Source organism: Nematostella vectensis, chromosome 10 (genome assembly GCF_932526225.1).
Source record: "Nematostella vectensis chromosome 10, jaNemVect1.1, whole genome shotgun sequence".
Taxonomy (NCBI): Eukaryota; Metazoa; Cnidaria; class Anthozoa; order Actiniaria; family Edwardsiidae; genus Nematostella; species Nematostella vectensis.
In genome coordinates this window covers 4,920,720-4,933,055 of record NC_064043.1, presented here as the reverse complement: position 1 = coordinate 4,933,055, position 12,336 = coordinate 4,920,720, and the positions used below count along the sequence as shown (strand labels likewise).

The following is a 12,336-nucleotide window of genomic DNA, read 5'->3' as shown; positions in this document are numbered from 1 at the left end:
CTTTTTACAGTTTAACATTACCAGAAGGGTACTCCTTTGCAACAAGACTGGGAAACTTGTCCAAGCAACCAAGAAAAACAAGGAGGTATTGTAAAGTTACTCACCTAAGTAAAGAGTGCATTGGAGAATAAATGGATCAGTCTTATTTTTCTTTTCTGTGTACTGAAATCTTTGCAACACCCCCACTTGCAAACACAACCAGTGCAACAAGCTGGAATCATGAATATATTTTTCTGATGACATGGTTTTAGAAGACCTCACAGTAGCAATGCTTCCTTTTGAAACATTTTTCATATTGATCTGCCATGAGTAATTTTAGATGTCTAAGTCACTTGCTTTTGGCATCATGTTTATTCTGCCATGGTTTTAGATGGCTACTCCTTTTGACATTATTGTTTGTTATTGCTTAAGATGGCTAAGTTGCTTGTGGAAGGCATCCTTGATGGTAACATGGCGATATGGAGAGAAGGTGTTAAGGAGGCCTTTAGACTTCTGAAGGAGGCAAGAAAGGTACAATACTGTTATAACCCACTCTACGCTATTTATTATCAGATTGAACAAGAAGGCTCGAAATAGGCACCCCTCCCATTCTGGGTTCTATACACAGGGCTTCTGGAATTACGCGCTTGTGCGGAACCGCATAATTTAGCTTTTTCTGCGTAACTCACGTAATCCACAAATTTCCGCGTAATCCCGCGTAATTTAGCTAAATTTTGAAAGACAAAACATTTAAGTGCACAGCTGGTGTGTTCTTTTTAGGGTTCTTACCTCTATTTCTCGTAAAAAAGAAATAATTCTTCGTAAGGGTGCAATATTTCGAACTGAATTTCAATAACAAATAAAATGACTAGGCGTTCTTTGCTAAACCGCGAAGGCCTAGGAATAATAATGAAATAATTTTTTTAATTGGCTGGTGGCTAGGAGCCAATGAAAACTCGCGTTAGATATTTTTGTGCAAAAAAAACCTTTTTCAAGTTATTTCGTGCTTTCCTTCAGTACAAAATGTAGTTTGGGTGTAACCGTTGATATTCCGTGTAATTTAGAGCGTAATTGGGTAAAGAATCCTGAAAAAATTTGAATTTTTAAGAAAAATGTATTGCAAAATCCAGCGTAATTTAGCGTGTAATGATTGATTTTTCGCGTAATTTAGCGCATAATTTAGCAAAGAATCCCGCGTAGTTTTGAGTTTTTTTCCTCGTAATTCCAGAAGCCTAATTATCATGACTAATGATAAATGAGATAATACACAAATTTTCCTTTATTATCAGGTAACTATGCTATGGTGTTATACTTCCATGCTTATTGGTTTATTTTAGTATTTTATTATATTTCTTTCTCACTCTTGGGCATAAAATGATAAAAAATAATTATATGACCGATAAGTTCTGGTATAACCCACAAGCTTGGTCATCAAGGCTTGTGTATTCCTATATATCAGCTTGAGGGGTATTTGTTGTACTCTACAGAACCGTCAAGGTAGTGACTGCCAGCAGGCACTAATGATTTTCAGTGATGGTACAACCAACACTCTTGAGGACCTATACAATGAGCTTAATCCTGATAAGAGGGTAAGATATAGAAGGGTAAAACCAACACTATAAATACTATACAATAAGCTTAATCAATCCTGATAAGAAGGGTAAGGTATAGGAGGGTACAATCAACACTCCAACTACAAGGAGGCTATAATAACCCTCTATGAATAGGGAGAAGGACATGGGAAAGAGAGGTAACCACTCTGAAGGGCTTAGCCAGTAAAGGCTGGTGGCATTCTTCTTGGAACCCCCCTGAAATCAGTTTTTCTTTAACCCATTGACTCCTGGCTTTTTTGGAGCTGAATTTACAAAAAACAGACTGAAAACAGATACCTCCCCCCCTATTCTGAGTTTTATACAGCCCGTCAAAGTCAAACACAGCTGCACCTAGTCAGCGGTATCCAAGCTTTCCAACAGTGCTTTGCGGTCCCCACTTTTAATCCCTCGTCGATGTGCTGAAGCCAGCACAAGTTGATGGTTGCTTGTATTTTTCATCAAAAATACAGCTATGAGCATATTAGGGGAGTGTCTCAGGACATCATGAAGTCTTTTGGGGCATAATTGAGTGCTTTGGTTATGGATATTTGCAAGCAAAGGTGGATTCATGATGATTTTTTCTTGTTTGGCTTTGCCCGGATGAGAAAATAATTTTCTAATGAATCACCACAGCTCTCCTAAATGCTGTCTTTTCTGAAACCAAATTGATTCCAAAATTGTTTACACTGCTATTCTGGGTCTGTATGGCCTGAAATTGATTCGTTTGGCTTCGGGGTGAAAAGACTTATAAAAAACCATCTGACTTTGGGGAGAGGAGTGTTGACTGGCCCTCCCCTCTTGAATTTTCCCCTGTATCTCCCAGAATGCTTTGCAATACGTAAACATATTTTCGTGGTTGTACAATCCTTCAAGGAATGGGCATTGTGTTTTGAGGCCAAGTAAATGTACCTGGAGGATCAGAATAAAGGTATCTATTTGTGTCTTGAGCTGTGTTTGCTGATCTCTCTCCCTTGTGTGGTATTTTGAGCGTTTTATTGAGAGGGGTGATTCTGCTTTTCTCTCCTTGTTCGATTTGAGATTTGTCAAAGAACCTGTGCTATTATTTGGCTTAAGAGTAGATGCCAACACCTTGGTTGGATGCATATCTGCAAGACCATTTATCCCTTAGACTGATGCCTGAGTATCTTCATCTTGTTGTGTTTATTTTGAATTTATGAATTTTTTGGGTTGTGGGTACTTCCCAAAGCCGGTACAGGCCGGTTCAGGGGTCAATGTGTTAAAAGGGTTGATAAAAGATGTGGCAACTTTTTGCTATATACTGTTATAGGTGCGAGTTTTTACATTTCCCGTTGGACCTCCGGCAGAAAGCACAACAGCCATGTTAAAAATGGCTCGACAAAACAGAGGTATTTTTACCATGTCTTTAAGATCCAGGCTTTACAGAGAGTCACACCATAAGTAAAGGCTCAGTATAGAATTTAGAGTACAGATAGCAAACCCAATATATGATTATCTGTCATGTAAAGGCCGATTTAGATGCTATGATTTTTGTCTACAACAATCGCATGCGACATGACTTAGCTCTAATTAAACACACAACTTTTCCCTCACCCCTCAAAAAAATCGCGTACAACTTTTGCGATTTTTACTCATTGAGGACTGGGACCAACAACAAAAAACATGGCTGACCTCTGCACTGTTGCAGCTTATGCCGTAAACAAATGGGAAAGGATGAAGAAGGGTTTGAGAGAAGAAATGGCTGACAAAAGGGTCATATTGTTTAATCTTGAAGGAGCTCCATTTGGCCAAATTCCATGCGATTGCTGATGATATCTTCGTATGGATTTCCACCATATTTGCAAAACAAAAAAGTCGCCCCCCCCCCCCCCCCCCCGTCATTTCCCCTGAAAGAAAGATTCTTCTCAATGCTTCCATCATTTTACCAACTATGGGCACACAGTCGTAGAGTTTTCAAGCATGTTAAAAAAATCCTACAACTTTTTCGTGTCGTAAGCTTGTGTCATAGCAGAGTTGTAAATCTGATTTAGACTTTGCGACTTGAGTTGTATGCTGACGCGATCATGTCGCATGCGATGGTTGTCGGCATACATCGTAGCGTCTAAATCGACTTTAAGGGCACTTAGACCATAGTCTTGCTCACTGTGTAACATGCCGGAACATGTTGATAAAAAATCCTAATGATTGACAGCCTCATATGCCAGAAAAAAGCAAAGCTTATAAAATGGATTTGAACTTGGATTCTCAGGATTCTTCTCACGCATACAAAGCATTGGTGCTGTCAGGGTAGTGAGTGAGGTCAGTATGTCTAATTATTGAAATTGTTATGTATATTGCAGCTGTGTTAATGCTTAAATAAGGAATGCCATTGTCATTTTTAGTCCTATATCCGTGTGCTAAGTCGACCTATGGCCATGGCGCCCAAGAAGAACACATCAGAATCAGTCATCTGGACCAGTGTCTATCTTGATGCGATTGTAAGTTATGCTGTGTGTTGTTTAGCACTCCCAGTTGAATCAGGAGAAAAAATGGCAAAACACATTTAAGTTATACACTACAGTAACTAGTGCACTACTCATCTGAAACCCTAACCCTTATGGTCCCAGGGAAGTTTGGGGTTTAGAGTGGTTTTTAACCAGAATCTGTCCTGAGGGGTTTGGGACAAATAGAAATTTGAAACAGCCTTCCACCATCTTGGGAAATGCAGAAGCCATCAGGAGAAGAGCACCATGTTTTACAAAATATATGAATTCTAATATAACAAATGTACAGGTTATTACCTAGAGTTATTTGACTACAGTTTTAATCCTGAAGGGGTCGGGGCTTTAATTTACATTTTTTAAGGTTCAAGTCTAATCCCCCACCCTTTCCCAGTACCATTAAATTGGGGGTTTAAAATGACTAGTGCATAAGATGTTTTGTACCCCTACAAAAAATCCCACATCTAAGAAAAAAGGGACAATACATAATCAACCATTTAAAAAAAAGGTAGAACTATTAACAACCCTTGCAAAGGAAGGCAATTAGATGTATTGATTGTAGGCCTGTCGCCAGAATTTTGAGCAGGGGAGTTTGTTTACCCATTTAGCCGACCTTATCTCTTAGGTAGCTCGCCCTAGCTCGCTGTGGTACTAAATTTTCCTTCATAAGAGCAGACCTTCCAGTCTAGTCGGGTGGTTCTTCCGAACCCCCTGAACCCGCCTGGCTACAGACATGGATTGTACCTTATCAGTGTTGTTTGTCGCCAAGGGCCTAGGAATGGTTGTCACTGGGACGCTACCAGTTTTCTATCGACCAACTGTCAACAAGAACTGCTCGGTAAGTTTCGTTACGTCTGAGAAATAGCTTTGTCATGCCAGGACTGATTAATTCAAATGAAATCTGCAGAATTTTGCTGAAAATTTATCTATTGTTCTCAACCCAAATTAAGGGTATCTTGGGCTATAGCTACAGTACATGATTTTGTGATCAAATCTACAAACCTGAGAGTCTTTAAGGTGCAGAGTATTGCCTGTTTCATTGCAGACTGCGCTGAAACAATCTACCGATCACCTGATAGGTGTTGTGGGTACAGATGTACCACTTGACAAGCTGAATGAGTTTTTCCTTCGACCTTTGGTGAGTGTGATGATGATGTGACAACGCAGATCTTGGTGATATTGTTTTTAATTTGATATAGATGGCATTGTAATTAGTAAAGGTAACAAATGAAATGAGGACTTGTGACTGGACTATAATGATCTCATAATATGATAAAGATAATGTGGGTGGAAAGTATGGAAAGAGGAATTTGTAAGCTGCTGGATGCTTTGCCTTTTTGTCCTAGGTTGGCCCCAATGCTTACATGTTTGGTATCAACAATAATGGCCTTGTAGCTTTCCATCCAAGGCTTAAGACTGTGGTATGTTGGTGCAACTTCATTATTAGGCTTCTTTGTCATTATTAGTTTGTTGGTATTATTACTCTGAGCTATAGTTTGTCATTGTTTTGTTAGTATGGTTACCTGGTAGCAACTTGTCATTGTTTTGTTATTATGGTTACCTAGCTACTTTGTCATTCTTTTCTTTGTCATTGTTTTGTTAGTATGGTTACCTAGCTACTTTGTCATTGTTTTGTTATTATGGTTACCTAGCTACTTTGTCATTGTTTTGTTAATATGGTTACCTAGCTACTTTGTCATTGTTTTGTTATTATGGTTACCTAGCTACTTTGTCATGTTGTGTTTGTCATTGTTAATATGGTTACCTAGCTACTTTGTCATTGTTTTGTTATTATGGTTACCTAGCTACTTTGTCATTGTTTTGTTAGTATGGTTACCTAGCTACTTCTTCATTGTTTTGTTAGTATGGTTCCATAGCTACTTTGTCATTGTTTTGTTAGTATGGTTACCTAGATACTTCTTCATTGTTTTGTTAGTATTGTTATCTAGCTATACTTTGTCATTGTTTTGTTAGTATGGTTACCTAGCTATACTTTGTCATTGTTTTGTTAGTATGGTTACCTAGCTACTTCTTCATTGTTTTGTTAGTATGGTTACCTAGCTACTTTGTCATTGTTTTGTTAGTATGGTTACCTAGCTACTTCTTCATTGTTTTGTTAGTATGGTTACCTAGCTATACTTTGTCATTGTTTTGTTAGTATGGTTATCTTGCCAATGCTCCTGGTGTTGACCTGATGGATGTGGAGATACCACTGACTTCGTCCAACCTTAAGCAGGTGAGATCCATCATAATATAGCCAATATCCAATAAAAGTTCATTATATTCATGATTTTGTTTAAAAGATGTAGCTGAGAGCCATATGCTGCTTGGAGCTGATCATCCTATTGTTAGGAGTGATGATAATACTTTTTTAATTTTCAAGGAAACCTCTTATCAAAATGTATTACTTTATAAGCAATATTATGCTGTTAGCAGTAGATAGCCACCCACCTTTTTTGTCATTGTATATTGACATGAAAAGTATCAGCCCATCAAACTCATGTTTTTCTCTCCTGCAGCTTCGTGATGCTATGATCAACCAGACATTCACAAATACCAACAAAGGGCCATCCCAAGCTACGCTAGAAGTGTACGACGTGTCAACAGATGAGGTAATAACATGTTATACAAGTGGTAGAGGTATACAACCCCTGGATGGTTGAGGTATTTACATAATTTACACATCCTTGATATGTAACATAAGTAACCTTATTTTTTTCTTTTCTCCTTTTTTTTAGCTGCGAGTCTCCAAGCGTACTTTTAATATCTATCACGAGAGTCTGCACAAGACCCCTTTTAGGTAACCCTCTTAATTTAGCCCCAATTACTTGACTTCACTTCTCAAGTAAGAGGACCCATTTGTATTTCAGGTTTGGGATGTAAAAGAGGTATAAGAAAGCAGCCTCTCTTCATCAAGAACTGTAATTCCCTAGTCCTCTCAAATCATATTATTTATAATAGAGGACTTGTGACCTTTTGGGTGGCAAATTCAAGCCAAAATGCTACTTGACCAAATTTGATTTTCTCAAACATTTCCGCAATAGAGTTGGGCCCAAGGAGTTCTTTTCATTTTTCTGTGTAAGGTGTAAAGTGTGTTCATTAGCACATGTTAACACCATTTTTATCTTATTTTTAGCTTTGCTATAGCTACATCAGACTTTGGGTTCAAGTACAGTCACCACAACGTATCAGGGCTTATGAGTGAGTGTAAGATTTCAAGGTTTCATCCAGTATGCTCATACTGTACCACATACAATACTCTTGCCACCAAGACAGTTTTAAAAAGGCTAGTCCATCAGAATGCAAAACCACAGTCAAAGCCAAAAATGTTTAATATATATATATATATATGTTATTTACCAGCTGGGAGGCCTGTATCGTGAACGAGGTCAGTATTTTCAAGGTGGAGGTCATGGTATTTTACGATATGGACCTACCCTTAGCTGGGAAATTACATATTTATTTTTTTCTCAATGTAATTTCCAACTTTGTTTCCCTTACCGGCTTATGGTTGCACGAGGCGAGGTTTCGCTTCTATGACTTTCGTCGATGTTCGTAAAGTTTTTGTTCGCTCAAGATCATTCAATAAACTCCATTTTGTATTTCCACACAACTCTTTTAATCCTCCAGTAATACAGAACCTCCAAAGAAGACATTCTCTGAGTTTTGACCAACAATTTTGTAAAATAATTTAGTCCAAATTGATACGTCGTTATCAACTTGAATTGATTGTAGAAATGTCTTCTTTCGCTTTAAGCTTAAATCCTCCACAGACGATAAGATATATTCAATAAAGAACTTCTTTTGAATGTGGATACGTTAAGCTGGTTATGCAGGTACATTTCTACAGTGATTTGTAGTTTTTCTTCGTATGAAGAGACGATTTGCTGCCTTTTTTTATCCCAAATAAACTTTCAGCAAACATGAAATTGTCGCACGTGTTGCAAAATCATTATGGCAGGAAATTGTCAAAACACGGCACAGGGGGTTTGAAGCCGATTTCCGTAAAGTCAAGGATTCTAGATAAAATGACAAATAAAATGCCGTTTATGTGTGAAGATCTATAACCTCGGGAGTAAAAACCAGTTTTCGATGGGCATTTTACAAATCAACTCACTATTTCAAGCTTTGGAGGCTTGTATCGCGGGGTCGGGACCGTAGAATACCGGACCTCACAAGAGCCAATCAGAGCGTGCAATTTGATGGATACCGGACACCGAAAAAAAGAACTGCCTGAATTAGCATTGGAAGACATGACCAAATGTGTTTTTCATGACTGCATTAGAAAAAGGTTTAACATTATTTCAGAAACATATCCCAAGCTGGCCTGACCCAAGTTTGATTCCGTCTCCTCTTGCTTGAGTGATGAATGCTGTACTACAGAGCCTTAATATGACTCACAGCAATATGAATCACTAACATGTAGCCTGTACTCCTCAGGCTGTTTGCCTGGACATGTCAACTGCCAAATAGGTGCTACCCGCCAGATAAATCCCTATCCAGCTGACAAAATAGTGTTACACAAAGTGTGGATAAGAACTCTAAAGAACCATTCGCTGAATAGCCATCATTTACCACTAAATGGCTTCCCGATACCATGGTGAATATGCAAAACGTGCGCCATTTTGTTTTTTCTTCATTTATTTGGTGGATATGATTTTATTCGGCTAATTTCATCGGGATAACTTTATCTGCTGGATAACTTCTGTTCGGGCTTTGTGCAACTGAATCACGCCACTCAGATAAGTTTTATCCACTTGGTAAGGATTTAACCAGTGGATACGACTTACAGTATTCAAGCTTTGTGCAACCGGCCATTGAGCTATCGTGACAATATGACTCACTATCATGTAACCGGTACCACTGAGCTATCATGGCGAAATGACACAGCATCATAAAACCTGTATTACTGAGCTATCGTGACTCTTTATCATACATACTCATACTCACTATCAAACTCAATCATTTTTTTGCCTCACTAATTAATTGTAAAGTTCTGGGGCCGGTTGCACAAAACCTGGATAAGTTATCCGCCGGATAGGTGCTGACTGCCGTATAAAATCCCTATCCAGTGGATAGTTATCCGGCGTACAAAATAGCGTTGCACAAAGCGTTGGCCGCTGAATCACTATCATTACCGCTAAATGGCTTCCCGTTTCCATGGTAAATATGCAAAGCGTGTGCTGTTTTTTCTTCAAACAAAATGGCGACCGTTGAAAGAGCTACTAAAAAAGCCAGAAAACAAACCGTTTATTGAGGCAAAGTACATGTAAATCACGGAATGATTAAAGGGGATAGTGTTTAGCTTCTTCCTGTCTTTGAGAGGCACATTTCTTGACAGAACGAAAAATATAGTTTGATTCCAGTCCTGCCAGAGCTGCATGTAAGTTCGTAGTTCATTGTAAATTTACCAACTGTTAATTTCGTTGTTTGCATGTGTTTCAACTTGCAATGTGTCTGAAATCAATCTAAATTCTGACAATAAATTTGAAAGCAAGACGCCATCTTGTTTTTTATTCGGTGGATAAGATTTTATCCAACCTCTATCATCCGGATAACTCTAACCACTTGATAACTTTTATTCAGGCTTTGTGCAACCGAATCACGCCACTCAGATAAGTTTTATCTGCTGGATAAGGATTTAACTGGTGTATAAGACTTCCAGGCCTTGTGCAACCGGCACCTGTACTCCAGTCAAATAATATTACATTTTAGGTTAAGGTGGTAATAGTGCCCGTTGCACTGAGAGTCCCAAGATGGATAATCTTCAAAGCTTGAATGTAAAGAATGAGGATAAATAATCAAATTGGCTTTCAGTATGTCTGAAAATCTAGCATTCTTATTTTGATCTTATTTTGTGTTCTTGAAGCTTTTCAGATAATGTACCTTAAAGTACCTGCAAGTAGTATGCACTTTAACCTCCCAAGTTTATATTACTTTCAGGCAAAATAGAGGAACTCCTCAAGGCATCTGATATAAACCTTGAGAAGTGGTAAGAGCATTTTAATGTGAATAGAATGAGGGCTGAAACAATGCTTATAAAGCACCTGCTTTGCAAGCCACAAAAAAATTATTAGAGTTAAAAGATAGCCCAACCCCATGATAACAGAAATCTGTTAAAAGAAATGTAATAAGATGCTATTCACAAAACACTATGAACTTCATTTACAGACTAGACACAGCATAAAAATTTATATTAAGTGACATTTACATATTGAATTGAACTGCTTTGTCCTGGTTTCGTCAAGTGACTATAGTGTTCTGTCGTCAGTCTCTGTGCTAATGGAAAATAGTTTCCTAAAGTGCTGCAGTCATTCACCTTGAAAGTCATTGGTTTGATACCTGGTACACTTTGTCCCTCAGGCCATACTGTCCTGGTACAGTGAAGTCAGATGATCCTGTGCAAGTTTTAAAGGCTATGAATTCTTCCAAGATGTCAAGCACATGTAAGTCACGTTTTAGTGAACTTTCTCATCCCTAGTCAATTTTCATGAAAAAGCATTATCTTCGATAAAAATGTCCATACTAGTCTTGTGAGTTTCAGGTCATTTCCAAGGGAAAAATGTCACTCAAAAGTGTTTTCTTCTGTGCTTCAGGTAATTCTGACATGCTGACTGGGCTTGCAGTTGACCTGGATGCTACTTCCGGTATGAACGCACTATGGGCAGCGAATCAAGCTAAATACAACAGGTATAATAAACCACACACATAAGCAGCATGGCGTTTTAGAGAACCGTAGTTTACTAAGATCTTCTTTGTTTTAGTGACAATATCAAGAACATCTTTGTCAGGACCAACTACGGTGTAATGAGGACATATTCCCCAAGGTATCCTATGAAAACTGATAAAGATTTTTTTAATTGATCTATTTTGAATTTTCCCCAAAGGAGAATAGCCTAGAATTAATGATGTTATTTATGTCAGATATATGGACCTTAATACAAACATTACGATTATATTGCAGTGGAGCCACGCCCTATGTTCCAAACACGGTGGAGTATGGTAGGGCAGTGGCAGAGAATGTGAGGGACCAGATTATTTCATACTACTCGCCTTACTACTCAGGTAAAACAACTACAAGACACTTCTTCTGTGAGCAGGCATACCTGTGGTATACCTGTGGCATACCTGTGGTATACCTGTGGCATACCTGTGGTATACCTGTGGTATCACCTGAGGGGAGGGGGTTGATCCTGCAATACTTGGCTTATAGTACATTCATGCAATAAAAAATGTGGATAACCAAAATCAATTTAGAATTGAGCACTCTGATTAGATTGTTTCCTATTGCCGGTGATATTTTATTCCACAGGTAAGAAGAACAGGAACTCCACCACTGTCAGGGCGTACGAGAAACTGGTCTACTCTAGCAAGCCGGTGGCAGGTAAACTTTCGCTGTTGTTGTTGCCGTTGTTGTTGTTGATGATGATGATGATTACTACCATTGTTGTTAAATGATTAGAGATTTTAAGATACAAGTATGGCTATGGTAGAATACAAGTACGGCAATGGAAGAAAACAATGGAATTGCTTTCAGAATTGAAAGTCTACACATGGAATTAAGCTTCTTCTGACAGATTTCCAATATCTCCAAACCACAACATAAAATACCCTGTTTTACTAGCGACTACATGGACGGTTGGAGTATACATTCACCTTTCTCTGTTTGAAGCTTACAGTTAATTTCTGTTTGCTGCTGGATATAAAGTTCAGGTTACTTCATTGAAACTATTTTAGAATTTATCGCCAAATGCTTGGTTAGGCCATCCTAGCCATAGACGTTGTCCCATCTTGAATTCCTTATCATTGCTGTTACTATTACAGTTGCTATCTACACATATCTTGATTGTTTGACATTATGTTTGTTATTGATAATGACGTTTTATCCTGTTTAGTGCAATACTGTATAACTGAATCATTCTCTTCTCAGTTGCTGGCTATGACATGGACTCTGACTCATTTGCCGATATGGCATTTGAGGGAACTAAAACGGTTAGATTATTTATAATCTGTTTTTTTATTATTGGAGCAATTGAACTTCCTGTGATAAGCAGTACAAGAAAACGGTTCAACAGAAAAAAAAACAATATTGATGCCATTTAGACATTATTAAATGCCAAGGGTTTCATTAAGATTTAGAGTAGGTGGTGGAAAATTGAAGTTATTAGTTCAAATAAAATATTGACTTTAAAAAAAAGCAGACAGTGCTTGAAAAATAGTAGCTTGCGTTTCCGTTGGCCCCAAGGCCTGAATGAAACCCTTGATATGCCTATTATAATACGAACATGGTTTGATTTGTTTCCCAT

The 12,336-nt window shown here is 38.2% G+C and overlaps 1 protein-coding gene across 1 annotated transcript in view; it reads left to right on the top strand.

The window, feature by feature from the left end:
* Positions 1-12,336, top strand: part of LOC5510265 (voltage-dependent calcium channel subunit alpha-2/delta-3) — a 33,382-nt gene that overhangs the window by 7,248 nt on the left and 13,798 nt on the right. The window contains exons 9-28 of the mRNA XM_048733458.1: positions 11-85; positions 412-510; positions 1,467-1,568; positions 2,860-2,938; positions 3,799-3,848; positions 3,932-4,027; positions 4,800-4,868; positions 5,076-5,168; positions 5,377-5,451; positions 6,189-6,266; positions 6,550-6,642; positions 6,769-6,830; positions 7,167-7,231; positions 9,974-10,022; positions 10,394-10,476; positions 10,627-10,720; positions 10,795-10,857; positions 10,995-11,095; positions 11,343-11,414; positions 11,961-12,022. Coding sequence (XP_048589415.1) covers positions 11-85; positions 412-510; positions 1,467-1,568; positions 2,860-2,938; positions 3,799-3,848; positions 3,932-4,027; positions 4,800-4,868; positions 5,076-5,168; positions 5,377-5,451; positions 6,189-6,266; positions 6,550-6,642; positions 6,769-6,830; positions 7,167-7,231; positions 9,974-10,022; positions 10,394-10,476; positions 10,627-10,720; positions 10,795-10,857; positions 10,995-11,095; positions 11,343-11,414; positions 11,961-12,022 — 1,560 coding nt within the window. The remainder of the gene's footprint in view (positions 1-10; positions 86-411; positions 511-1,466; positions 1,569-2,859; positions 2,939-3,798; positions 3,849-3,931; positions 4,028-4,799; positions 4,869-5,075; positions 5,169-5,376; positions 5,452-6,188; positions 6,267-6,549; positions 6,643-6,768; positions 6,831-7,166; positions 7,232-9,973; positions 10,023-10,393; positions 10,477-10,626; positions 10,721-10,794; positions 10,858-10,994; positions 11,096-11,342; positions 11,415-11,960; positions 12,023-12,336) is intronic.